The 26,394-nt window shown below is 43.3% G+C and overlaps 1 protein-coding gene across 5 annotated transcripts in view; it reads right to left on the reverse strand.

Annotated features, from left to right (window-relative positions):
* Nucleotides 1-26,394, reverse strand: part of tet3 (tet methylcytosine dioxygenase 3) — a 57,480-nt gene that overhangs the window by 12,571 nt on the left and 18,515 nt on the right. For 2 of the 5 annotated variants that reach the window (XM_047818055.1, XM_047818054.1), the window contains exons 3-4: nucleotides 21,864-21,926; nucleotides 1,069-3,868 (exon numbers count right to left, since the gene is read on the reverse strand). In XM_047818055.1, the coding sequence (XP_047674011.1) occupies nucleotides 1,069-3,868; nucleotides 21,864-21,926 (2,863 nt within the window). Of the gene's footprint in view, nucleotides 1-1,068; nucleotides 3,869-5,352; nucleotides 7,103-13,742; nucleotides 15,001-21,863; nucleotides 21,927-22,494; nucleotides 22,929-26,394 lie in introns of those variants that run through there. The other 3 variants (XM_027168832.2, XM_047818057.1, XM_027168814.2) reach the window with 3 other exon arrangements.

Here is a 26,394-nt window from a genome sequence, read left to right on the forward strand (position 1 = left end):
CTTTAATGTAGTGTTTGGCACTCGAGCACTCGAGGAGTGAATCATTGTGTGTGTGTGTGTGTGTGTGTGTGTGTGTGTGTGTGTGTGTGCGTGTGCATATAAGTGCAAACACTTGTCTGGGGCAGAGGGAACTTAAGGTCACATTCCACTTTGGGTGTCAGTAGTAAAATAGTTGGGGCCAGAAGAGGAAGTGACAGGGAAATAAAGGGAAAACGCCTGCGACAATACAAAACTGTAGATTGTCGAGTAGCTCATGATCCATTAGCATGTTTATATCTCCGTAGTGTATTTGATTACAGTTTTTGTTTTTCCATTTTGCTTGACCGTGTGTGTGTGTGTGTGTGTGGTGTGTGTGGTTATTTTACTAGGGAGACTGGTTGCCGGGTGACCTTAGTTACCGGGTGACGGTAATAAACCGACAAGCATTCAGCTGCAGCTGGTCATACACATCGACAGGATGCATACATTTTAATCATAGTCTTTCTTACTGAAAGAAGAGCACATTAGGTTAGATAGGCTATACTGTATGCAAGCTTTCTGTTCACCATTCTCTCTCTCTCTCTGTTTGAATGCCTATCGTACACACAGCGTCGCGTGCTACAGTATACGAGCACGGTTTATTTATCTTTACTTTCCACAGCTCTCACAAGGACCCGGTCACGGCCTGTGTTTGCCGTTTGACAGAATAAGAGAAAGAATTGATTGTAGAACTGTCTGGCAACCCCTGGGTCTGATATGACACAATAGACCCCTTCTATAAGGCCTATTGTTCCTGCTGCCTACTACCCCCAAGGAGAGGCACTGAGAGAGGGAACCCAAAGTAGAATGCATTCTCAGACATGGAAAAGGGACTGACTTTTTTTGATACCAGACCCACAAAGAGAAATCGTTGTTTGAATCTATTGTAATAATCTAATCTAAGTTTGACTTCTAGACTCAAGAAACTCGTTCTTAGAATTATAGTTTTCAAATACACATAAGTAGATAATTAAGACCTGCAAAATGTGACAAAACCATGATGTGAAACGGCTGAATTATGCCAAGAAGCCCAGGATCTAGGATACTCACCCACACAGTCACAGACGGGGAACTCTGCTTGAGAATTCTTTACAGGTGTATCCAGAAGACTCTTGGTTGGGGTATCTAAGTAGTGTAGTGGAGATTCTAAAAAACCTTTTAGTGAAGGGGATGAGGGAAAACTCTCTTTCGTGGGTGTCTCTAGATTCTCCCCTGCGGTGGAGAAATTGGCAGTGGTAGAAAGGACTGTTACACCGCCAGATGATTCGATCTTCATGCGTTTGGTTGGGGGCGAGCAGGTTGTTGTGAAGGGGTTTACAAGGATTTTGTGATGTTGTTGCTGCAGATACGCTTCTGTTGCCAGAGCCAATAGCTGATCTGAGGGCTTAACATCTACTTCACACTCTTCATCTTCTTGTTTGATGGCAGAAGGCTGGTTGGAGGACATGGGTGTCTCTGCATTCTCTCTCTCAGCCTGCTTCGGATTGGGTTCAGGCTCATTTTTTGGGACCAGAACCTTGTTGAGTTTTTCTAGGTCTGGTGACTGGGGTCTGGCTTGTCCTGAGTTGTCCTGATTTGGATGTGACTCAGTTACTACATAAGGAGCAAAGCCTTGCTCTGGAGCATCTGGGACAGTGGTAGATGTGTCCCCAAATTCTTCCTCAAACTGACGAATTAGTTCCTCAAATTTTGGATCTAAGGAACTGAGGCCACATAAAGGTGGAGTGGACTGCGATGTGGCAGTCTGATTTGTGGAAGTGGTGGCAGCCAGGGGACCCTCAGCTACTGCGGTGGGTTCTGAGCTAGTCAATTCATGCTGGCTAGGGGGCACAGGGACATTATGAGGGCTGGAATTTAGGGGGGTGTTTCCAGAGATGGGAGTACTACTGCTGTTTAAAACTGATTCCTGAGATTGGGCAGGAGCTGCCTGGCTCACTACCACCTGAGAGGAGTTATATGGGGGTAGACAGGGAGGAGGTACAGCTTCCATGACATTTAGAGATGGTGTAGGTTGGGATGGTATACTCACAGACATGCTTGGTTTCTGTATTGCAATCTGAACCTGTGGTAGAAAGAGAGGCTGAGAAGCTTTTTGCTTGGGCTTTTTAATGATAATCTGTTTAGGTTTAGGAGGAGGTGTGCCCAATGGACCAAGCAGTCCACCCATAGGGTGCTTAAGATGAGGAGACCTTTGTGTGTTCTTTTTACTCTTAGGTTCTCTGGGTTCCTGCTTGATAGTTAGAGCACTCTCCGGTGTAGAATGTGGCCACCATTTGCGGAGAGTCTGGCATGTCATCGGTGCTCGCATATCGAAAGTTTGATGACCAGAAAAGAGGTTACGTTTATGATGAAGGTGCTGTTGCAGTGCTGCCTGAGTTGAGTTTCTAATAGATGGCTGGCTTTGAAACTGCTGCTGACTATTTAGCATCCTATACTGGCCCATTGCTGCACCCATATCAACTGGAAAGTCCCCATTGTTGACCTCTGATTTGACATGAGGTGTCACTAGGTTGTCCTTCAGATTTTGAGGTTGGGTGGGAAACTTGAAGGAAGTACTATTGTACTTTCCACTTCTGTCTCCTAGAAGTTGTTTCAATTCAGACATTGGGTCACTGCTGCCATGGGAAGGGTGTGGAAAACAAGCCTGATTTTCAGGTTTCAACATCCATGGATTCCTAGGAGAGCTTTTCTCACAGCTTGCTCCAGTGCTCTGTTGCCAGTGGTGGGGTGATGGACTAGGAGTTGATGGGTTTGAGCTTGAAAAAGGGGAGTTGGAGGGCCTGTATTGGGAGGATTGATGTGCGGGACCCTGTGACTCAAGGCTGTGTTGCTCCCATGAAGTAGAATTTTGTTGAGTAAAATGCCCAGATGAGAAAGTTTGGGGTACAGTGGAAGCAGGCAATGATGAAAGGGATCCAGGTGAAGAAGCAGTTAATCGCAGCGCATCTTGGCTTTGAGATGGGGGCTGATGTGAAGCATGGTTGGAGTTTCCAAATGTTGACTCTCCCACAGGCCCACTAGTGCCAGATAGTTGGGTCAGAGCCTCAATGGCAATAGCTGTCTGTAGACTGACATTCCTCTCTTTAACAATGGATAGCACACTTGGAGAACAGGGAATAGGTGGTAGAGGGCAATAAGGTCTTGGGGTAGGTGGCTGGTTAACAGAGTTCTGTGATTGTGGTTCTGACCCACAAGTGTTGTTTGCACCATTTGGTTGGCCATTGCCTGCCATTTTGATCTTCTTTTCCAGCCACTCAAGGTAATCAGGACAGTCAGGTCCATCGCAGTCACAGTTTGGTGGTTTGTGACCATGACGGGCTTGATTTAAAGCCATCTGGAGGGTGTTCAGATCCTCAGAAGTGCAGTGCTGATCATCACCAATCCATGTTTTTTGCTTATTGTCATCCCTTCGATTGGCCATTTCCCGGTTGAATTTCTCATACAGCTGTGCATTAGGGTTATGAGTAGGTTGAGGAACACTGCAAGGGGGTAAGGAACCTGCACTAGCTGAGAAGGCCACCAGAGTTCTAGCATTCTCCATGTCTACGCTGTCCCCCAAGCTACTTGTGCTCTGGTCACTCCAGCCTGCCTCCTGCTGCTGAGAGGTAGGGGATACTTTCAGATTCCCAGGCCCCCATCCCTGTGACTGGGGAAGACATGTTAATGTCTCCTGGTTCTGGTGGCTAAGCTTTGCTAAAGTTGCACCTTCAAGACTATTTATTTCTTCTCCATGCTGATTGAGCCCATTGGACAGCTCCTGGTTCAATACGCCTTTGTCCAGGCATCCATGGTCAATTTCCATCTGGCCACTTCTGCTGGGGCCATCCACTGAACCCGCCACTGAAACAGTCTGCAAAAAAATATAAAGAAGATCAGAACATTAGATAACTCGAACTTGCTAATAGTTAGCGTGTATATAGTTCTGAAATCCGATGTTAATTTCCCGATCACGTATACCGAACCTTCGCCAAAATACCATCGACTAAAAGCCACCACTAGGTTTCCAAACTAGTCCTAAAGTGTCAAGTTTGGTGATTTTAAAGTCACCAACTTTATTTGTGTGAGTGTATTGTGTTTTGTTTGTTTGTTTGTTTTTGTTTTGTTCATAAAGAGAGTTCATCATCCATAGCGGAATCGACGTAAACGTCCGAGTTCATTTGTAAAATACATTATTTCCTCTCTAGTGGAAGTTTTACTTGATTTGAAAGAATACTGTGAAATGATTCAAAACAGCAAACACGTTTAAATGTCCTGTAATATTTTGCAGTAACGTACACAGGCTAAAACCCATCTAACGTAATTGTGGGTGTGAGAACTTTAAGAAATGATAAGGATTTTACTACTCCTTTATAGGAGGATATTGTGGCTAGGCTTCGACGGTTTCAGAATGCTTCGGTAAATAGTTTCTCAGCTCGCAAAAATTGGACCTTGATTAATAGTATGACATGTAAGCAAGAAATCTTTTAGTAATACAAAAAAACGAAACTTCTAAATTCGGTTAAGATTAAACACCCTATTCGGTGTCCAAATTAGCTATAGTACTTTCACGTTTACGCTCGTCTAACATCTAGACGTTTTAACTTTAAACATTGTTAGCCATCTCTTCTCATATAATTAGAATTCAGTCTTTGAACATATTCTGCCACAGTATAAGAAGAGACTCACTATAGCTCACTATACAGCTACAGAGGACATATAGTCTTCATTGTGCGAAAAACGCCGATCACGAGTCTGAGCTGCTTCTGAAAGGACAGTTTTCCTCTTTTTAGTAAGGCAATGAAAAGGAACCTGCCATCAGCATAATAACGCGCCGTTCCTTTACGTTCACCTTTATAAGGACACGGACGCCTAATGTGGACGCCTAACGCCTGCTAAGAGCAAAAAAAAATTGTGTAGTCCTTCCGCTCTCACAGTTTTATGATGCCAAAACAGTAACATAACACACCCAACCGGAATGTGCTGCCCGACTAGTTTTCTCAAGACACACGTGTCTGTGTATCATAGAGAGCCCTTTAAATGCAATGTGACGAAGACCAGCTTCAGGCATACAGCCATATCATTGGTCTCTACACACACACACACACAGCTATACGTGTGCAAGCGAACGCACACCAGATGCCCAAAGAGGATGACAGCACAAAGCAGAAAGGAGACTGGCATGGAGGGGGGAGTGCGGGTGGGGGGGGGACGCCTGAGAGCAGACAGCTGGACACATATCCACACGGATAAAGACACACAAATGCATAACGCACGGGCTGGTGCCATCACGACAATAATATACGAGGGCGATTTCAGAAAAGACATCTGAATAAAATAAGTCAGAGGTGTACTTACATCGTGCGCGTACGGGTCCCGATAGAGCAGATGCAGAGACAATGGACGGTGGAGTAGACAGAAAAGCGCATGGAAGGTAGCTGCTAGTGAATCTATTCTTCCTCGTTTCCCCTCTCTGTCTCGGTGCGGCATACACGCGCACGTGCAGACACGCACACACACACACACACCTCCCCCACACACGCTTGTTCTCTCGATCTCTCTTCCTCCAGCCACCACTGCTGCTGCAATCGCTCTCTCTCCTTTTTCTTCTCACATTATGACTCTCTGCTTCCCTCGTCCCTTTCTCTGTATTCCCTTTTTCTCGTTCACGGTCTGCTTCGTCTTAAACCCCTCCTATCTCTTTCTCTCCCTCTCTGTGTGTGTGTTGTTACTCTATCGCTCTGCTCTCTCTCCCTCTCTCTTCTCCCTCACTCTGTCTTCCTCCGTTTTCTACTCCCCCCTCCTTTTTTTAGCTTGCGCAGTGAGAGAGGCCATTATATGATTCACATTGGGCACGTACTATGGAATGGAGGAGAGCGTCGTGAACGGGGAACGGACGAGAGCGGCAGTCGCGGCGGATAAACAGAATGGGATGCAGATATGAGCAGCATTTTTACACCGGTCCCTGAAAGAAGACTCGAAACCGAAAGAACGAGTCGTGCTTTTGATATTTTTGAAGTTTGTTTTGCAGCTGAATCTCGAATTGCTCAACAACATGGAGGCTGCAGCTGTTCGATCTTCATGCTGGCTCCAAGCGCAAGCAGCTGTTAGCAGCTACAAATAATACAGAATAACTCTTAACCCAATCGAGAGGCTCGAACCTTTCCCTTTATTCACTGTACATGTTGATGCGTATTTTTATATCCTCTCGCCTCGTATAGAGCGGCTTTCCGACGGCCGCTCTTCGCTAATACGCTTTGCTCTCAGAGACTCCACTCGCTGCGTATTTCTCATCATATCTTTTTATCCTGTCTTCTTTTTGTATCCGACTTTGTTTTGCTAGCATAAGAACTGTAGGGAAATTAATTGCAGTTAAAGGTTGTTCACCCGAAGCAGGAGCAGACTTGATAAGTTTGATAAATCGTGTATGAAGACGTTTGAGATCGGCCCAACGCGTGAGATACATAGGGGACCGAGCGATGATGAAACTCGAACCACAAAATAACAAGAGAACAAAGATGAAGATGAACATACGTAAAAATAAATACCCTCGTCCATAAAATAGACTTCCAACACGAAACAAAGGAGGGAGAAAAACCAAAAAAAAGATGCAGGACTCCTGAGAAGAGAAGTCCACAATGTGGAAAAACATGTAATCTGTTCATCCTGCTCTCAAAATCATATTCCCTGCTTAGTGCTCAGCATGTTTCTACTTTCACAGCTTCCCCTCTCTCGTTTCTCCACCAGCTAACTGCCTGTCCATAGCAGATCAACTCTTTTCTCCTTTATTGGTTTGGATATTCTCTCCCTCGATCGCTAGCTGAGTCTCTGCGTCTCTATAAACCGACATCTCCGAAGAAGGACGGATCGCACGGATTCGTCGTACAACAGTCACGAATGATAGCGAATGTCTCGAATTGGATTATACGCAAAAAAAAAAACACACCTCTCACTATTATCTTCTCTTCCCTAAGCAGCCTCTCACCATTTTCATTATTTTCCTGATGCACTTGCTTTTTTTTTTTTTTTTCCTTGTCTACAGTTCTTGCTCTTTCACTCTCCAGTCCGGTCACTCCAATCAGCAAGGTCGCCACTGGCTTGTGTACAGCCGAGGCAAGACAACTCAAAAAATGCGCGCGCGCACACACACACACACACACACACACACACACACACACACACACACACACACACACACATATATGGGCGGAAGTAAAACTGCTCAGTCACTGGCAGTGGGTAAGTGGGTGAGGTGTGAGAGTACAACCAAAGAGAGTGACATCACTGTTACATCATCAAAATCCCACCCCTCCCACCCCAAAGCTGGCATGAGTAGGGTAGATAGATGTGTCGTTCCGCACGACGTGAAGGTCTATCCTCCGGAGTACCCGGAGGAAACCCCCGATGCACGGGGAGAACATGCAAACTCCACACACACAAGGCGGATGCGGGAATCGAACCCCCAACCCTGGAGGCGTGAGGCGAACGTGCTAACCACTAAGCCATCGTGTGTGTCCCATCCCCCGTAACGGGATACGACTCAGAATTTAAACTGAATCCTGAAATCCATTCAACGCACTAACCACATACAACCTAATCATCCCGTCTGATACGTCGATCTTGAGCGTCTGTGCTTTATTTCATAACGTCAGCAAAGATTCAGCAAAGCCAACCCAGGTTCTAATAATATAACACGATACAGTGCCTTCCACAATTATTGGCACCCCTGTTTAAGATGTGGTCGTGGACTTCAAAAAAATTTTTATTAAACAACATAGAACCCAAATGCAAAAGAAAAAAAAGAAAGAAAAAAAAAAGAAAAAAAAGAAAAATCCAACCTTTCATTTAAGTATGTTACTTTGGTGGTAAAAAAAACAACACCACACATTTAGAAAAACAAAAAACAAATTGAAATCATGTGTCGCACAATTATTGGCACCCCTGATGTTATGGCACCCCTGATGGGGGTACCCTGATGTACTTTGTACAACCCCCTATCACAAGTGGCAATTCCACCAACGGTAAAAGAGCCCAAGTTATAGTTCTATATCATGTCCTTGGACAAGGTCATATAATAATAATAATAATAATAATAATAATAATAATAATAATAATAATAATAATAATTTATATAGCGCCTTTCCCAAGCTCAAGGACGCTTTACAAGGTACAGTATTTCAAGACAAATGAAATATAGTGTAACATACATATCCGTCGGACATTTGCCCAGGACGAAGGATCACATGCAGCTGCATGAGATAATAACAGAAGACAGGACTATACACAAAAACATACAGTACAAGAGATAGGACTCAACATACACAACACATACACCACGTTTCAGAAAAATTAAGGACTCCAAATACATAGTGAAGGTTGAAAAGGTGGGACTTAAGCCTCGATTTAAATTCAGACAACGTGGTGATGGTTCTCAGTGCAATGGGTAGGGAGTTCCATAGTGTTGGAGTGATGACAGGAAAGGATCTGCCTGCCATCATATTATGACCAGTCATACATCTCTGCCTCGGTTCGTCAACTTCCTTTGGACAAAACCATTTGCAAAAATAAGACATTTTCACCAAACATATGTGAAAGCCTTTATAGATAAAAAAAAAAAAAAAAAAAGCTTTAGGAGATGCCATTCCACCCATAGCAACTAACCAGTGATCTGAAGACATTAGAGATTAGGGTCATCCGTGAATAACTCACTGGTCTTGCTGATCCTGTCAAACGAGACAAGAGAAACCTACAGTAATATCAGTAGAGCTGGTCTAATGCTGGTGGAAACTGAAACTGTCGAGTGTTTTGGATTTTTTTTAGAACGTTCAGTTCACAGAATTCCATATGACTAACTGCGAATACAAGACAATATGAAACGAAAACATTGACCTGAAGTTTATGGAAAGTCTCTGTCAAGAAAACGCAGAAAGTCCTGTAACTTCCTCAAAAAAAAAAAAAAATGTAGAAGTGACATTTGTGTTTCCTCCAAACAAGAGCAGTAACGGTCAACAGATTTAGAGAACCGACTGCTAAGCAAAGCAAAGCAATGTGTGATATAGCGTCGTTATACTAAAGTAAGTATGAACGGTGACATAAAACCGACTAACAGCACACTGGCTAATAGTTTTTACTACTTTAATACTTTTTATTTAAGGCACAAGATTGGAATGAGTTTATCTGACCAATAAAATGATTATACCGACATTTAAAGCTGTAGTAGTTTCTTATCGGTTCTTTGTGGTCATTTTTATTGCCAGCGGGAAAAGAAATGATCATGGATTTCTACCTGCATCAAAAACAAGTCAGAAAATATGTTTAATTAAAACTATAAAGAATAGAACGTCACTTTAAATCACAGGACACCGACAGGCTAGCCGCGTAACCTCGGGTCACAAGACACCGTTATGCTACGGTGCCTTGCAAAAGTATTCACACCCACTGAAACTTTGATTCTCACATTTTGACACGTTACAACCACAAAGAAAAACGTATAGTGGCACATAATTGTGAAGTGGAATGAAAATTATAAATAAAAGTGTCCAAATTCTTTTTTTTTTCTTTTTTTTTTACAAATAAATATCTAAAAAGTGTGGTGTGCGTTTGTAATCGTCCCCCTTTACCCTGATACCTCTGACTAACATCCAGTGAAACCGACCGCCTTCAGAAGTCACCTAATGAGTAAATAGAGTCACCTTATGAGTAAATAGAGTCACAGCCCTTCTAAATAGAGTCACCTTATGAGTAAATAGAGTCACCTAATGAGTAAATAGAGTCACAGCCCTTCTGTGAACAGACAGCATCATGAGGACCAAAGAACACACCAGACAGGTCAGGGATAAAGTTGTGCGGAAGTTAAAAGCAGGGTAATGGTTATAAATTAATATCCCGAGCCTTCATCGTCTCATGGAGCACCGTATGATCCGGAAATGGAAAGAGTACGGCCCGACTGCAAACCCACCAAGACACGGCCGTCCACCTAAACCGACAGGCTGTGCAAGGAGAGCATTAATCAGAGAAGCAGCCAAGAGGCCCGTGGTAGCTCTGCCGAGATCCACAGCTCAGGTGGGAGAATCTGTCCACAGGACAACTATTAGTTGTGCACGCCACAAATCTGGTCTTTATGATAGAGTGGCAAGAAGAAAGCCATTGTTGAAAGAATGCTAAAAGAAATTCTGTTTGCAGTTTGCGACAAGTCGTGTGGGAGACACAGCAAGCATTGCACATCACCCTGAACACACCGTCCCCATCGTGATACATGGTGGAGGCAGCATCATGTTGTGGGGATGCTTTTCTTCAGCAGGGAAGCTGATCAGGGTTGATGGGAAGATGGATGGAGCCAAATACAGGGCAATATTAGATGAAAACCTGTTAGAGTCTGCAAAAGACTTGAGACTTGGGCGGAGCTTCACCTTCCAGCAAGATAATGACCCGAAACATACAACCAGAGCTACAATGGAGTGGTTTAGATCAAAGCATATCCATGTGTTAGAACAGCCAAGTCAAAGTCCAGACCTAAAGCCAATTGAGAATCAGTGGCAAGACTTGTTCTGTTCACAGACGCTCGCCATCCGATCTGACTGAGCTTGAGATGTTTTGCAAAGAAGAATGGGCAACAATTTCACTCTCTAGATGTGCAAAGTTGGTAGAGACAAACCCCAAAAGACAGGTGGTTCTACAAAGTATTGACCACGGTGGGGCTGAATACAAACGCACGCCACACTTTTCGGATATTTGTTTGTAATTACTTCACAATTATGTGCCACTGTGTTTTGGTCTTTCACATAAAATACATTTTTGTTTGTGGTTGTAACGTGTCAAAATGTGAAAATGTTCTGTGGGTGTGAATACTTTTGCACGGCACTGTACATCTTCAGAATTTATACTTGTATGCACACGCAAGTAAATGTACATTATACAATACATGTGTTGTAATATGTGTCATAATATGCGTCATAATATGTGTTATAATATGTATGTGTTATAATATGTGTCATAATATGTATGTGTCATAATATGCGTCATAATATGTGTTATAATATGTGTTATAATATGTGTTATAACACAATAATTTTTTTTGTTTTACAATTGCACAGATTTTGGGGGGGAAAAACTTTTTGGGGTAAATTCCTCAACATAGATGTAGGTGTGAAAAGGGGCATAGACTTATATATACACTGCAAAATGTAGCTTACACAGAGAGCGTGTGTTAACCACAATACCTACATGCTAATTTCAGCCTGCAGCCTAGATTCATTTGGCCAGCATCTAAACGGAAATATAACAGTAATAACGGTGCAATACCGCGTGATGTTTTTACACTATCGAGAATTTACAGCAGATCTGTGGTGTAGCGACCGCCACAAGCTCACACTTCGCAGATTTGAACTAAAAGAGGACAATGTTAGTTAATGAAAACTGCCATATACCTGTACAATATACATTCACTCCGGGACGTATACAAAATGTGGCTTAAAGGTGGGGTCTCTGATTTTTGAAAGCCAATGTCGACATATAAAATCACCAAAACAAACACAGGTTGGAGTTTCCCGAGTCAATAACTCCTGAGCTAAACGCTGTTACTACACAAATAACACCTCTTTTCTATCGTAGCAATGTAGAGAGGCAGCTACAACCGCGTTTTGTGTAGTAACAGCGTTTAGCTCAGGAGTTATCGACTCGGGAAACTCCGACCTGTGAATATGTGGCCAACTTCCTGCTCCTTCGGTTCTCTCCAGCGCTGGAAAGCTGATCCTATATTAACACGTCCTACTTCTTGCCTTATCGTAAGTCTTTCTTCTCTTTCTTTGTTTGTTTTTACCCTCCATGTCGATGTTAAAACCGCTTTCTGCTGATGTCACACACGCGCACCGAACGCTCTCTCCGCACATATCGACAAGCCCCGCCCCTTTCTGCTCATTGGCTACACGTTTGTTTTGATTTTTGTTTATTATTCGGCCCGACTCAGTTTTCTGAAGCATTTCTCAAAAATCGGAGACCCCACCTTTAAAATCAGCGATTTTGCTGCGTTCAGGGTCACAGTCGCGACTAAAAACGATTGTAGCAGTATAGCCATAAATTAATTTTGCTAGAATGAGAAATACATACAGAAAAAAATACTTTGCTGATCTGTACACGCTCACGTATTTCAGCCTACAGCGGTCGGTCGGAGCAGAGAAGACCTGAAATTGACCACCGTAACATGCTGCGCTGTCTCTAATGTCAACAGTACAATTACTATAATTTTTTACACACCATCTGTTTGTTCCTCAGCATTACTCGCAATGCTTTTCATTTTTTTGTGGGTCCAAACGGAGTTATATTTCAATATAAAAATAACTTCATCCCGGTTTGTAATTGTTTAAAGACGAAACAATTGTATAAGGAAATTGTACCAGATATTGTGGTATAATTAAAAATATTACATTCCATGTCCCTAGAGTCTGATTCCGTGTCCAGAGATTGGGTCGCCGAGGCTCCCGCCTTCGACTGCCACCCAATCCACATTGGACCCGCCCCTTACGGTTTCTCCTGCAGGTGGTGGGCAAACAGGAGATCGGCCCCACGTTGCTCCTTCGGGCTGAGCGCGGCCGGGCCCCGTGGGGTAAGACCCGGCCAGCAGGCGCTCGCATGCGAGCCCCAACCCCGGGCCTGGCTGCAGGGTGGGGCCCTGGTTGCGCCATACCGGGTGACGTCACGGACCTTGCTTCAATATACTTCATAAGGGGTTTTTGAACCGCTCTTTGTCTGGCCTGTCACCTAGGACCTGTTTGCCTTGGGAGACCCTACAAGCCCCAGACAACATAGCTCCTAGGATCATTCAGGCACGCAAACCCCTCCACCACAATAAGGTGGCGGTTCAAGGAGGGGCTCAAGGAGGATTCAAAACAGGAAACGCTCAGAATGACAGCTGAGGAAAATCGAGACTTTGCGCAGAAGTCGAGTTCAAGTTCGTTTATATAGTCAGTGGCTGATTGAGAACAGGTGGCGGTGCGATCAGTCCCAGTGAGGGGTTATGGGAGGTGTAGGCCGAAAGCTTCTGATACGCGGGCGAATTTTCCCTCTGGTGGCGATCGGAATCCGAGGCAGGTGCTTCATTCATGACAGTATATTAACTGTAACAATAAACTGAGCTTAAGTAGGCGTGGTCTAACAGGCTGAATTGACAAGTCTAGACCTGAGAATCCCTGACTGACTTACGACTCGGGTATTACCGAGCACAATATCCGAATTGTTCGGCTCTATAAAACTGCCAAGTACAAAAGGTCCAGACAGGAACATCCAGTTTTGTTAAAATGGATAGATAGATATATTGCTAGATGAACAGATGATAACAAACAGTGGCTATCATTACAAGACTGAATACCAGCTGCAAAAGGTATTTATTTTGGGTCATAACCAAAAAAATGAGCCGTCTAGAATTCACTACATTTAAGGGTTTACATAATGACCCTGACTGTGCAGATTAAACAACTGTACAACACTATATATGGAAATCTTATAAACATTCTCATACACACTTCCTTCGAGACCTAGATAAAGAGCATTTCATATTTTTATAGTAATCTGTGACCATTTTTAGGAATATCTAGATCCAGAACATTCAGAATCTTTTCTTCCTTTCTCTTTTCATATTAACCATATAAAGGTATTTGTAATATATTCGTATGGTATAATTAGCGTTATTAGCGTTAGCGTTAGTGTCCTCGAACCAGGTACGATACAGAAGAGAGAAGATATTAGTGACTGACCTTGAGTAGTAGCATTGTAAGTCGATCTCTGAAGCACTTTGATGAATTGTAGCTCATCTGTCTTTCTGTTACAGTCATATCTGAGTCATCAACCTTACTCATCTCTCCATCTCTCCCCCACACACACACACACACACACACACACACACACACACACACACTGACATCCCCCCTGGTGCAAACCTACACACGCATACAAAGTCTCTCTCACACAAGAAACTATGAACAGCATCCTGTATGCCACAGAGATGGTGTATTAATATTCTGTGAGTCATAAACTTCATAAACACGTTTTGTTCACTATCTGTTGCACAATGAATTGCCCCATTGGGGGACAAATAAAGATTTGAAATGAAATGAAAACATATACTGTACTTCAGCTCATTAACACGTGATTCGGTAATGTAGTACTTACAATTATGTAGCTTCTGCCCATATTTATGGAATTTTCCGTAACTGTTAATCAGCCAAAACATGTTTAGCATCTTATGTTGGCTTCTTTAGTTTTGCCCTGGAGCTACTGGAGGTAATGGAACTCAAAATATTTAAGATCCTTTAGATTTAACATCACTAGAGTCAGTCAGAGGTGGCAGAGGGGCAGTGGTGGCTCAACTGGTTAAGGCTCTGGGTTGTTGATCGGAGGATTCAAAGCCCGGCACAGCCAATCTGACACTGCTGTGCCCTTGAGCAAGGCCCTCAACCCTCCCTGCTCCAGGGGCACTGCATAATATCTGACCCCAACCTCCTCAGATGGGGTATGTGAAGAAAAGTATTCCACTGTGTTGTAATGTACATGTGGCGATAATAAACGCTTCTAAATCCTCGAAGGTGCAGAAAGCCGATTACGGAATACGGTTATTGGCACAGTTTGGTTTTGGATCTTGTTTGTCTGTTTGTTTATTTTCTTTTACACCGTTACATAATCACCGTGAGATAGTCTTCAAAACCTTCTCTAGATGTTACGGTGGGGAAACGAGTAGCATTTCAAGCTTCATAGCTTCAGGGACCCAAGTTTAATCCTGGCCTTGGGTTACTCTGTGTGGACAATCCCATATTCCCAAAACACATCCAGATGAATCCACTGGATGATTATGATGATTAGCCTAATTTGCAAATGTGGGAGTGGATTCCACTTTTCCATTAACTGGCATCTTATCTGGGGTGAAGTTTCCTGCCTAGTGCTCAGTGGTCAAGGGATCAGGCCACAGTTCCCCCTTTTCCACCGAGGCAGTTTGAGTGCAGGTTCGGAGCCTAATTTAGGTTCTTTCTTTTTCGACCGCCAAAGCACGGGCTCTGAACCAGGAAAAGTGGTTCTTAAGTAGCACCAAAACGTTGCTGGTCTAGACTTAAGAAATGCTTGTGTCAGGGGCTGTGGGCGGGGCTACTGTCAGCACCTGGGTGCGGGGCTACTGTTAGCGCATTTGATAATGTACCATAAGTATACTAATGTTTAATACACTTTTACTTTACCGCGATATGATACATTATCAGCACACATGATAGTAGGTAGCTACATGTTAAGGCTAACTTTTTTTCTGTGTTAATGATAAAATAATGTTAAGTACTTTCTCGATTACAACCTCGCCTCTGTGATGCTCTCTAACCGGTGGAAAGGCAAACCGGCTCTTAGAAGGTTCGCCAGTGGAACCAACTTTGAACCAACACTAGCGCTAGCTCTGAACCAGCACCCGGTTCTTTCCAGTGGAAAAGGGGTTACTGTAAGTATCCACTGTGTCCACACTGTGTCCACAGTTTACCCCTGAACTGGATGAAGTGATTGCTGAGGCTGAACGAAGGATTGTTCCGTTTAACATCCCAAATGGTACTTTACCTGCCCCTCTAGGGGAACTTCCTACATAGACTTAACAGATCTAAACAATTTCCAAATTTTTTTTTTTTTTTTTCCCCAAAATAAATCTAGAGCACTTATCGATCCCAAACGCCACTGAGCACTGAGAAACGTTATAGATGATAAGAATAAAATGGGTCTTTTATAAGAGTTCAATTCATCCATTTGCAAGTAAAGGCCCAATGATTAGGGGTCGGCGAGATGGACAGAACGGGGTCGTTAGTCCTGAACGGACGTTTTCTTCCTAAGCCACCCGAGTCCTGATGTAATCTTTAACCCTCTTTCGGAATTCTCTAATTCTTTCTGTCACCTTCTCTTTGTTTGTTTATCTTTTCTCTCCTTCACCCTCTCTCACTTTGTCTTAGTCATCCTTTTGTCCTTTTGCACTTTCATGCCGTCTCTCCGTCATACCGACGCGCCGTATATATATATATATATATATATATATATATATATATATGACCTACTACGTTCGTCCGTGCGCCGCCTCTCTGCCTCGTCTGACACTCGGCACGTGTAAGTCGTCACGCGACGCTCGGCTTCTCTGGCCACCACCCCCCGCCCCACCCCGTACACATATATTCCTACCGCACATAGGGAGAAAGAGAAAAAGATGGGGGAAGGGTGGATCCATTTTCATTTCTCACTAAGGCAGCGGGACAGAAGGGTGGGGGTGGGTGGGTGGGGGGTTGGACCTGCAAAGAATAAAAGGCTAAAGAGAGAGTGCTCTTTGTACAAAGAGCAAAAAAAAAAAAAAAAAAAACAGGTGAAATTTGAGGAGAGGGGACACACGAGGGGGAAGAGAGAGAATAAACCAGCACAAGAAGTATCTGGATGAACAATAACGAGCAGGGTCCATACACACAGGGAGGAACCAAACACACATGGATGTTACCCATGTGCCTTTTAAATGAACCGGGTTGTTGTTGGGTGATTTAAATCTTAGACCAAGATGTCATTTGCAAAGCAAAACATGAAGGTTAAAACCCGAGCGAGTGCGAGAGAAAAGGAATAACACATTATGCCATAAACAAAGTCATCGCAGGAGACTACTGTAATATTTAGAGAAAAGAGGGGGAGAAAAAGAGAGAGAGAAATGATCTTGTTCCAGCTCTGAATGGTGGCGTGTTGCCAGGGTTTTCTTTCATTCCTCCTCGCAGGAGTCAGGCTAAGATTAGCTCCCCATATGTTCCAGGCAGACGTAGCCGCATTTAAAGGGCCAGCGAACACTTTATGGATCCTGTTGCAGTGTGGACTGCTGTATTGTGTGTGTGTTACTTGTCCAGCACTACAACTCAACATCACAACACAATACAACAAACCAATCATTTATTCATTCATTCGTTTTCTACCGCTTATCCGAACTTCTCGGGTCACTGGGAGCGTGTGCCTAAACCCAAAGATCCGCGTGTACGTCATGAAGGCGAAACACGCCGCTCCGTTCCAGCAGCGCCTGCCCTCGCGTTAAAACCCGAACAAAATAAACAAGTAAAAGAGGTTCTAATCTCAAACCTTCTGATCTGAGTGTAGATGAGACCCACTGACAGCATTCAGCTCTCACAAACCTCTGAACAACAGTTAAATAGTACAGCAGGCAGCGCGTTGGCACGCTAAAGACAAGTCGCTGTCAATAGTCGCTGTCAAAAGCTACCTTTTGGAGAGAGTATCAGAGACAGCAATAAAAGCGGTTGCCTTGTTGATACAGAGCCCTGCTTTAGTGTAGACTACAGTATGTCAAACATATTCAGGCATTATAATATATACTGTACATATAGGACACACTATGACATGGTGAACAAGGCTGAGCTGCACACACACACACTGCACACACACTGCATACACACTACACTCACCACACAATGCAAACAGGAAGCAGGGGCCCTAAAATCTAAAACAAATGCCACTTCTAAGAATTCTGAGAAGAGCTAGACAGAGACGTACGGTAGTGACAAACGTGCATCAGACATGACTATAAAGATCTTACATACTGGATCGCAAAACACCTCGACATACGGTCTGTTACAGCCACAGAGAGAGACTCACACTCTATACAGTACAAAATGCCAGAGAGCTCAAACTGAGCTTCCGTGTGTGTGTGTTTCCTGATATATTGTCGAGGTAAAATATATTTCTCACATATTTTGACTGTAAAAAGCCGAACAATAAGACCCTTGAAACGGTGCCCGGAGACCTTCGAGAGCCTTTTAAATACGAAAACCCGACAACTTCCTGTACGATGCTTAACTTAAAACAATCTTTATTAACACACATGCTCAAAATTTCCCCGATTTTCCCTGTGTCACATGACCGCAGCCTCTTGTGCTATAATTGTAGCCGTGATGTCATGCACCACTCACTGTTGCCACAGAAACTAGGTCAGTGTTAACCCTTTCCTATAATGCCGCGGGGATTCCGCACCACGCGAAGGAGTGAAACGAATCATTACAAAACAATTTCCACCGGCCCTTTTTTAATGTGGTACGGCAGCTTTCGTTTGAATGAAAACACGCCGCGTTTATTGTACACGGACTCAGAAAGGATCGTGAGCCAAAACAACTCGACGTTCTCTATTATATCTATATATACAGCATATATATGTGAACTGATGACTGAGTGGAACAGCCATCTATACGATTCATGACCGAAAGCTGACGATGCTGAGCATTAACGATACCTCCTCCAGCAGCCCTCATGCTTCTCAGTAGCTCTGTTTACTCTTCCTATAAATATCTACTTATTTTTCGCCGTGTTGGTGGAATCTCATATTCGCTCGTAGCGTCTCGGCACCCGGAACGGACCCGAAGTCATTTCAGATACCATCAAATGAGTCAGTGTCATAAAAGAGAACGATAGATAAAAAAAAAGAGAGAGAGAACGAGGAAACTGAAATTCTCTAAAGGAGCAACATCATGATCTTCAGCCATCTGTAGGGTGGAACAAAATATTCCATACCCTGTAAAATATATCACCGATTCTTGAGATAAGGGACAAAAGTACTTCTGAAAAGTGATGAACAAAAAAAATCGACCCTACATTAACTGGAACTGGATATCTTCATAAACACGGGTCTCATCTATCATACCATGAAAAGGAACAGGTTTTTTTTTATTCAACCACTTTTTATAAAAACGTACATTTACTCACATTTACTCCGTCTGACACGTGAAAATATCTTTTTTTTGTGTGTGTTTGATCGATTCAACAACACTGTAAAGTCCTTAAGTGTGCAGAAATGGTGTGCCTTAGCAAGGTTAAGTGAAAAATTGTATTGTATACACTTTTAATATTATTTTACATTCTTTTGGAATTAGCCATTTTAAATTACCTTCATTTAAGTTTACTAATTTTTTTCATTTTTAATATATACAATCGATGGTTTTCTGCACACAAGAGACCGATGCATGTAGATAAGTTGGTGTTTTAATGTATGAACACACTCAATTGAACAAAAGAAAAACATACGTTTTTTTTATAAAAAAAAAAAAAAAATCTCCATCTTACGGTGTTGACACACAACTGACGGTGTTGACACAACTGACGGTGTTGACACAACTGACGGTGTTGACAGACTAATCGGGAATTAAACTGATTAAAGATGACCTAGTTTTAACATGGAAAAGAGAGAGAGAGTATCAAGGGAAAGGGTATCAAACTTCCAACAAAGTGTACCTGGTGACAGGGTATTTAAGGCACACATGAAGATGTCAAAATGTTCCTGGTATCAAAAGAAAAAAGCAAATGTATCTGGAGCTCCTCTATCGCTCATCTATATTCGAATTAAACTGTAAACTGTAAATCCTTTCTATATTTTAAATATATTTATGTATTTTAAATATATTAATGTATTTTAAGTCAATCAACATGCATACTTAGATCATAATATCATGTTATGTAGCTTCCATTCAAATGTTTAGGGTCTCTCACTTGTTCTTTATTTAGATTTTTTTCCATATTACAGATTTACAGGGAAAATGTCATATTGCGATTACCGAGGTCAATATTGCGATCTCGATATGCGAACGCGATATAATGAACAAATGGTATCATGAGTTAACTTGCTTGGTTCTCAAGGAAAATACACACACAGATTACTGATAATGCTGAAATTTGTATTTCTAAACTCAAACTAGTAACAAATGCAAAACGTTTTCAAATTCAAATCGAAAATAACACATTAATGCTGATTAATGAAAAGCCTAAGATCAAAACTGTAGGTGTACAATGTATATAATATATATATAATGTGTTTGTGTGTGTGTATATATATATATAATGTGTTTGTGTATATATTACATATTGGTAATTTACATATATATATTTATATATATATATATATATATATATATATATATATATATATATATATATATATATATAGGTAATTTACATATATATATTTTATTTATAAATTACCAATATATATATATATATATATATATATATATATATATATATATATATTATATATATATATATATATATATATAAAGTGGTGACAGAAATATATATATATATATATATATATATATATATATATATATATATATATATATATATATATATATATATTACCAACTTAATACAAGTTATACATGGTATTGCACACACCATTATTGATATTTGGAGCAATATTACATGTAATTATTAAACTTGATTCCCTTCCATATACATTTGCTTTTAAGCCTAATTATTATTCATATTGATTATGATGTGATTGTGACAGGGGGAGAGGTTTCAGGTTGGGGGTAAAGAGTTTTTTTCTGTCACCACTTTTAAATAAGAAACAATATCAAGGCTATAAAACTTGTCAAAACTCCGAATCACAAAAGTATCAGTGAGAAGTTGAGAACACTCGTTTAAACATTACATACACTCGGACTTGACCGCACATCACATTTTTTACTTTACTGATACAAAACCATAAGATGTACAGTACAACGGTCCTCTTAAATAATACCTAGGTCTTTGAACCTACTTAAATAAGTGCTTTATTAAAGGCTTGTGCGGTCACGGGTACTCGTACGAGCAGGATCGAGACGTCGTGTCGTGTTTTTTTTTCCGAAAAAGATATCTAGGTACTTTTTGCAGTCCTATGAAATTGATGAGAGAGCATAAGTTATAACCACATACCACAAACACGAGTATGTCACCATTAGAAACTAGAGGCTTGCGTAAATATTCGTGTCGGTTGTGTGTCACAAAACCGCCGTGTGTCCTAGTTTTAAATGTTATCTATTTAGTCATGTAAGTCATTACTATAACAAAGCCCACACACAAACATTCAGAGGTCAGCTACAAGGTTGGTGCGGGGAGAAACTCTCCGACATTAAACATTAACGAGGTCGGTTTGTCTGGAATCCGAATCAGATTCAAACCCAGTGATCTTTGGTTAAGGTTCACGAGAATAAGTCGCCGAAGCGTCGCGCGTTCCGTCAGACGGACGCACCTTTCGCTAGAGTTGCGACCGCTGAAACGGCACGGTCCTCAGAGATGCAGATGCAGAATAACTTTCATATCATCTGCGACATCCAGAATATTTAACAGTAATTCAATTATTTATTTATTTGTTTATTTATTTTTTGCCACTAGACTAAATTAAGTAGCAGAGCGACGGAAAGCGTAACGTAGGACGCTAGCAGGACGCCGCCGTCTGAGCTGTCGAGGCCCGGAATAGCCGTGCTACCGGGTTACTCCAGTTCATAAACAATCTACCACGTGCTAAGCCTTGCGCAAGCGTACGCGTCTGTACTCCCGTTACCTCGGATGACTGGGAAACTTTGGTGACCCGCCTTCCTCTGTCAATTGGTGAGAGAGATAGAAAAGGAAAGAAAGGGAGAGAGAAACATTGAGAGAGGAATAGAGCGAGGCCTTCCGCTATTCTCTCTTGGCCAGGGTACGCTCACGACGCCTCTCTTTCGCTCTTCCTCTTTCCCTCGCTCACTCTGTCCTCCAATAAGCTCCGAGCGCGGGGCTCTTTAAAGCGAGGCCTGCTCGAGCCCAATCAAAACAGCACCGGCGTTCTCTCTCCGACGCCGTGCCAACTGAGCGGGCATTCCGCTTCTGCGCTACGGAGATCATTCGTTTTTTCGCCGTCTTTGACGCGAAGCACGAGACGGCGGAGCACCTGCGATTCGCAGGTGTCTGTCTACAGCTGTTCGCCGGCGGAGCGAAGCGAGAGCACACAGATTTAATCACACCTGAAATACGTCAGAACTCACAAGTACACGGAGACTCACTGAGGCCTTAAAGAAGTATAAAGATGTCACACTCACCTCCGTGGCCAGGTTGGGGGTCGAGGTGTGCGCTCTTATACCGCTGTCGGAACGGTCCGCCGTCTGGTCCGGGCGTCGAGGAGAGAGAGAAGAGAGAAAGAGGGAGAGATTAATGATCGGTGAGATGCAGTGATGACTGTAACGGAGGAGTAGAAACGTAGCTCTTTGTTTAGTCACAATTAAGCTGCTTGTTTTGTGATCTGATTTTTTTTTAAAATGAAACACGTGAATCATCAGTCGACCTCCAGAGAAGCTGCCGTGATCTGATGTGACTCAGAAAGAGATTTCAGTTAATTATGTAAGCTTCCCACTCGGCTTTTATCTCATTTTGATCAGTCACAGAATCACACTCATTGTTTGTGGCATGTTTATAATGCTTAATGAACAAAGACATATGTATGTTTAACCTAAACTAAGACTATTTCTATTAATCATTTGATTTAGAACCAAAAACATGATGAACAATAGCTTTTACCCCCCAAACACACCATCTGGTTGTTCCCCTGTTCGGTCTTTGCTCTGTCACCCTCCCCAAAATTGATCGAGCCCCTCCGACACCACCCCCTCCCCCCCACCACCACCACATACACACATACGACTGGGCAGTGTCTCAAATCTGACAAATATTTACCCTCTCAGTCCTGCTGCTGCTTTCTTCTCACCACCAGCTAGTCGTATCCCCATCAAAAGCCTCTCAGCTATCTCTCTCGCTTTCTGCTTTTCTTCTCCTCTCTCGATCTTTCCCTTTCTTGTTTTCTCCTCTCTCACTCTCTTTTTCTGTCCATTCAGGAAGCCATCTTGTGCTTTTAAAATTTTTGATCCTGTTCGTGTTCACTCGTTCTTTCTCTCTCTCTCTCTCTTTTTCTTTCTCGCTCTCTTTCTCTGTCTCTTTCTCTCTCTCTCACTTCCTCTTTTTGCGGGTCGAGCGCATACACACTGGAGGGTTTTATTTAAAGCCTGTGCGATCGCTATCGGCACTGCACTCTACACACACACACACACACACACACACACACACACACACACACACTCTCACGCGCCCACATAGAGACACAGTAATACACAGATATACACACACAACCCCCCCTCCCTCCCTCTCTCTCTCTCTCTCTCTCTCTCTCTTCCCCCTTTCCTTCTGTCTCTCTCTAACTGATGTGAATGCCTCCCTCCCTGCACTCACACGCAAGCACCCACACATGCACGAAACAGTCGATCGACCAATCGGAGTCCATTGTCGACTGCTGCTAGGGTGAACCACAGACATGGAGGAGGAGAAGAGGACGAGAGACATAGAGAGAAAACGAGAAAGAGAAAAAGAGAGAGAGAGAGAGAAAGAAGGATGGACAAGAAGAAGGGGGTTGGGTGAACAGAAAGGAGAAGGGGGGCATGTGTGTGTGTGTGTGTGTGTGTGTGTGTGTGTGTGTGTGTGTGTGTGTGTGTGTGTACACATAGTGTACGGCTGTGAGCTTCTGCTGGGGGATGGGCGTCTCTCTCTCTCTCTCTCTCTCTCTCTCTCTCTCTCTCTCTCTCTCTCTCTCTCTCTGGCTGTCAATTATCTCCTCCGGCTTGCCTGTCCTAAACAATGCCTCTGGTATGTGCTATCACCAGCGACCATCTGTGTCTCGGGAGTTTGCAACAGCCGGACTGGACTGCACTGTGCTCTGGTGTGCGTGTAAACACACACACACACACACACACAGAGTCGGTTTGGAATGCAGTATAACCGCTCAGAGTCAGTGACAGCGGAACACAAAGCGTAATGTAGCTGACAATCCTCATTACACCAAACAGTGAACAAAAAACAGACCTAAAATGTTTGCGGTTCTATTCTGTGTAGCCTTTAATACCCACACGCGCCCATCTGCAGATAAACACACAACCGACTCATTCCTGACTCTCGCATGTTCATGACTTTGTTAATCATCTACTGAACACTGCTTGTCTTATGACCTCGAGCTGCACGTTTAGGTCTAAATCCAGTGCAAGGTTTGTTCAGCCTCGAGTAATAAACAGAGTAATTATATAACTCGGAGAACGGACAGCGCTTCAAAAACAATGGGTCACTGGGTGCGTCACTGGGTTCCGAGTGACGATCTTTCGGATCCTGAATCTCGCACGCGAACACGGACAGCCGAGAGAACCTCCGGATCCAAGGAGCGAATGATTTCTACACAGCAGAGAAGCAAAGGAACGGTGTGCAGAAAACGCAGCGACGAACAGAGCCGCTCGTCCGCTAAACGCTACGTTAGAGCACACTTCGGTCATGACTACAGCGAAGCAGAAGAGAAACCAAGAGAAACCAGCAGAAGAGATAAAAAAAGTCACAAAGGCACAGGAAGGAGAAAGAAAAATAAGAGAGCAAAAGAGAGAGAGAGAGAGAGAGAGAGAGAGAGAGAGAGAGAGAGAGGGGTTGAAGATGGCGCACTATGAGTAGGCAGCTATGGAGAGAGGAAAAAAGAATGGTTTGGTGACGCAGCGTGGGAACTCCAGAAACGTCACACGAGTCAGCATGTGTGTGTGTGTGTGTGTGTGTGTGCGCGCATGTGCGTGCGTGTGTGTGTGTGGTTGAGCTTGTAGGAACCACGAGCGAGGTGTTGGGAGGTTGCGCTGTGGAGCACTGAAACTATGCTTCCACGTTGTACGACGCTTCAAAATCAACCCGACATCCGACGTTAGCGCTAACACTCGCGTCTCGTGTGTGTTCTGGAGGAGAAACTGAACTCTGTGCTCTGGAGTTTCCCTCAAACCGGCGATCCTCCTGCTAACAAAGTGCACAGACAGACTGAACTCACCGACAAAAAAGCTGGCAAAGACGTAGAAAAGCGTAAAAAAGAAACAACATTAGAGAATCTTGCTGACAAAACATGTCCTCCTGAACTCCTGTCCTCCTGTCCTCCTGTCCTCCTGCTCAATACTCATTGTCATATTTTAATATAATCCTGTAGAAAAGCGGTGGGATTGTTGGCTTCAGCTCTGAAGACTCTCCTTTCACTGCTTCCAGGTCATAGTGGATGCGACACTAGGACACAAGGTCTGGTCCATGATATTATAAACAATGCTGTAGTCTCTGTGGTCTCAGCCGTAAGACCACGTCGACACCAACACCAGCATGTCGACACCATCTCCCCTTTACGTGGATGTGTAACGCGGTAAAGAACAGAACGGAGGTCTTCAGAAAGAACTTTGTGTATCGCGATATGATATTTGAGTATGTGGAAATATTTGAAAGTTCTTTGATGATTATTGCCCTGATGAATCTCCACATCGGTCTCGTCAAGAGAAACCCGACTGTACGGCTCAGTTACGTCTGTTCTTTGTTACGGCACCTGATAGAAAGACCTGATGTCACACTCACTGTCATTGTCACTATTATACTGTACGTCAGGTTCTCAGGCCATCAGGTGCCGTGATCTTCGCTACACTAGGGGGCAGGTTTAAATTCATTTTGCCCCAGATGGGGATGCACTTATTTCCAAAGATCTCAGAACAGCACAACAGATATTGCGTCATCGGGTAGGCGTGGCCTATTTGATCATCTGACCGTAAACCTAACCCTGACCCTAACCGTAGTTTTTAGATTGTTTATTTATTTTTTAAGATAAATCTCCCTTTATGACTGTTTTGTCCTTCGTAGTATGCTGCCTCAGGAAACACGCCCACTTTACGTCGTGGTAACGAAACCCCTGGAAATTAGTAAATGCCCCCAGATGGCGTGGGGGGGACAGAAACCATTCATTCATTCATTCATTCTCTACCGCTTATCTGAACTTCTCGGGTCACGGGGAGCCTGTGCCTATCTCAGGCGTCATCGGGCATCGAGGCAGGATACACCCTGGACGGAGTGCCAACCCATCACAGGGAACACACACTCTCTCATTCACTCACACACACTCACACACACACACTACGGACAATTTTTCCAGAGATGCCAATCAACCTACCATGCATGTCTTTGGACCGGGGGAGGAAACCGGAGTAGATGGAGGAAACAGGTTGTTGTCAACGACACTGAGGAAGACGATGTGGTGCACAATGACCACTGGTGCCTAGCAAAGACCATCAATTTGGACCATCCATGCCAAGCACCACGATTAATTAAAAGCGGAGTCTCTGTGCCCTCGTGGTCCATCAGCAAACGTTCATACAAAACACGGTAGGAGGGACTTTCGTGTCAACGACATACTGCAGCTCTACAGAACAACCCCAGAGTAATAAGACTTCGTAGACAATGAGCGTGTTCGACGCCAGTTGACTAGTGCTTAAGTCCCGAATGTCTGACAAAAGATCTAAGCAATGGATACAGAATAATAAGGAGGCTACAGATCCTTTGGATTCTCGTAGAGTTGAGAAGGTCTCTGCTGCCGATACAAAGCTACACCTTTAGTTAGCGGTTAATCGAGCGTTCATGGAGGAGGAGGAGGAGGAGGAGGGACTTTAGCCGAGGTTTGTGAAGATAACGCCGGCTTCTGATCGAGTCCGGATCGAGTTCTGCCGTCAGTTTGAAGAGCCGATCGCAAATCGCAGGAACATA

The sequence above is a fragment of the Tachysurus fulvidraco genome, chromosome 9, assembly GCF_022655615.1.
Source record: "Tachysurus fulvidraco isolate hzauxx_2018 chromosome 9, HZAU_PFXX_2.0, whole genome shotgun sequence".
NCBI lineage: Eukaryota > Metazoa > Chordata > Actinopteri > Siluriformes > Bagridae > Tachysurus > Tachysurus fulvidraco.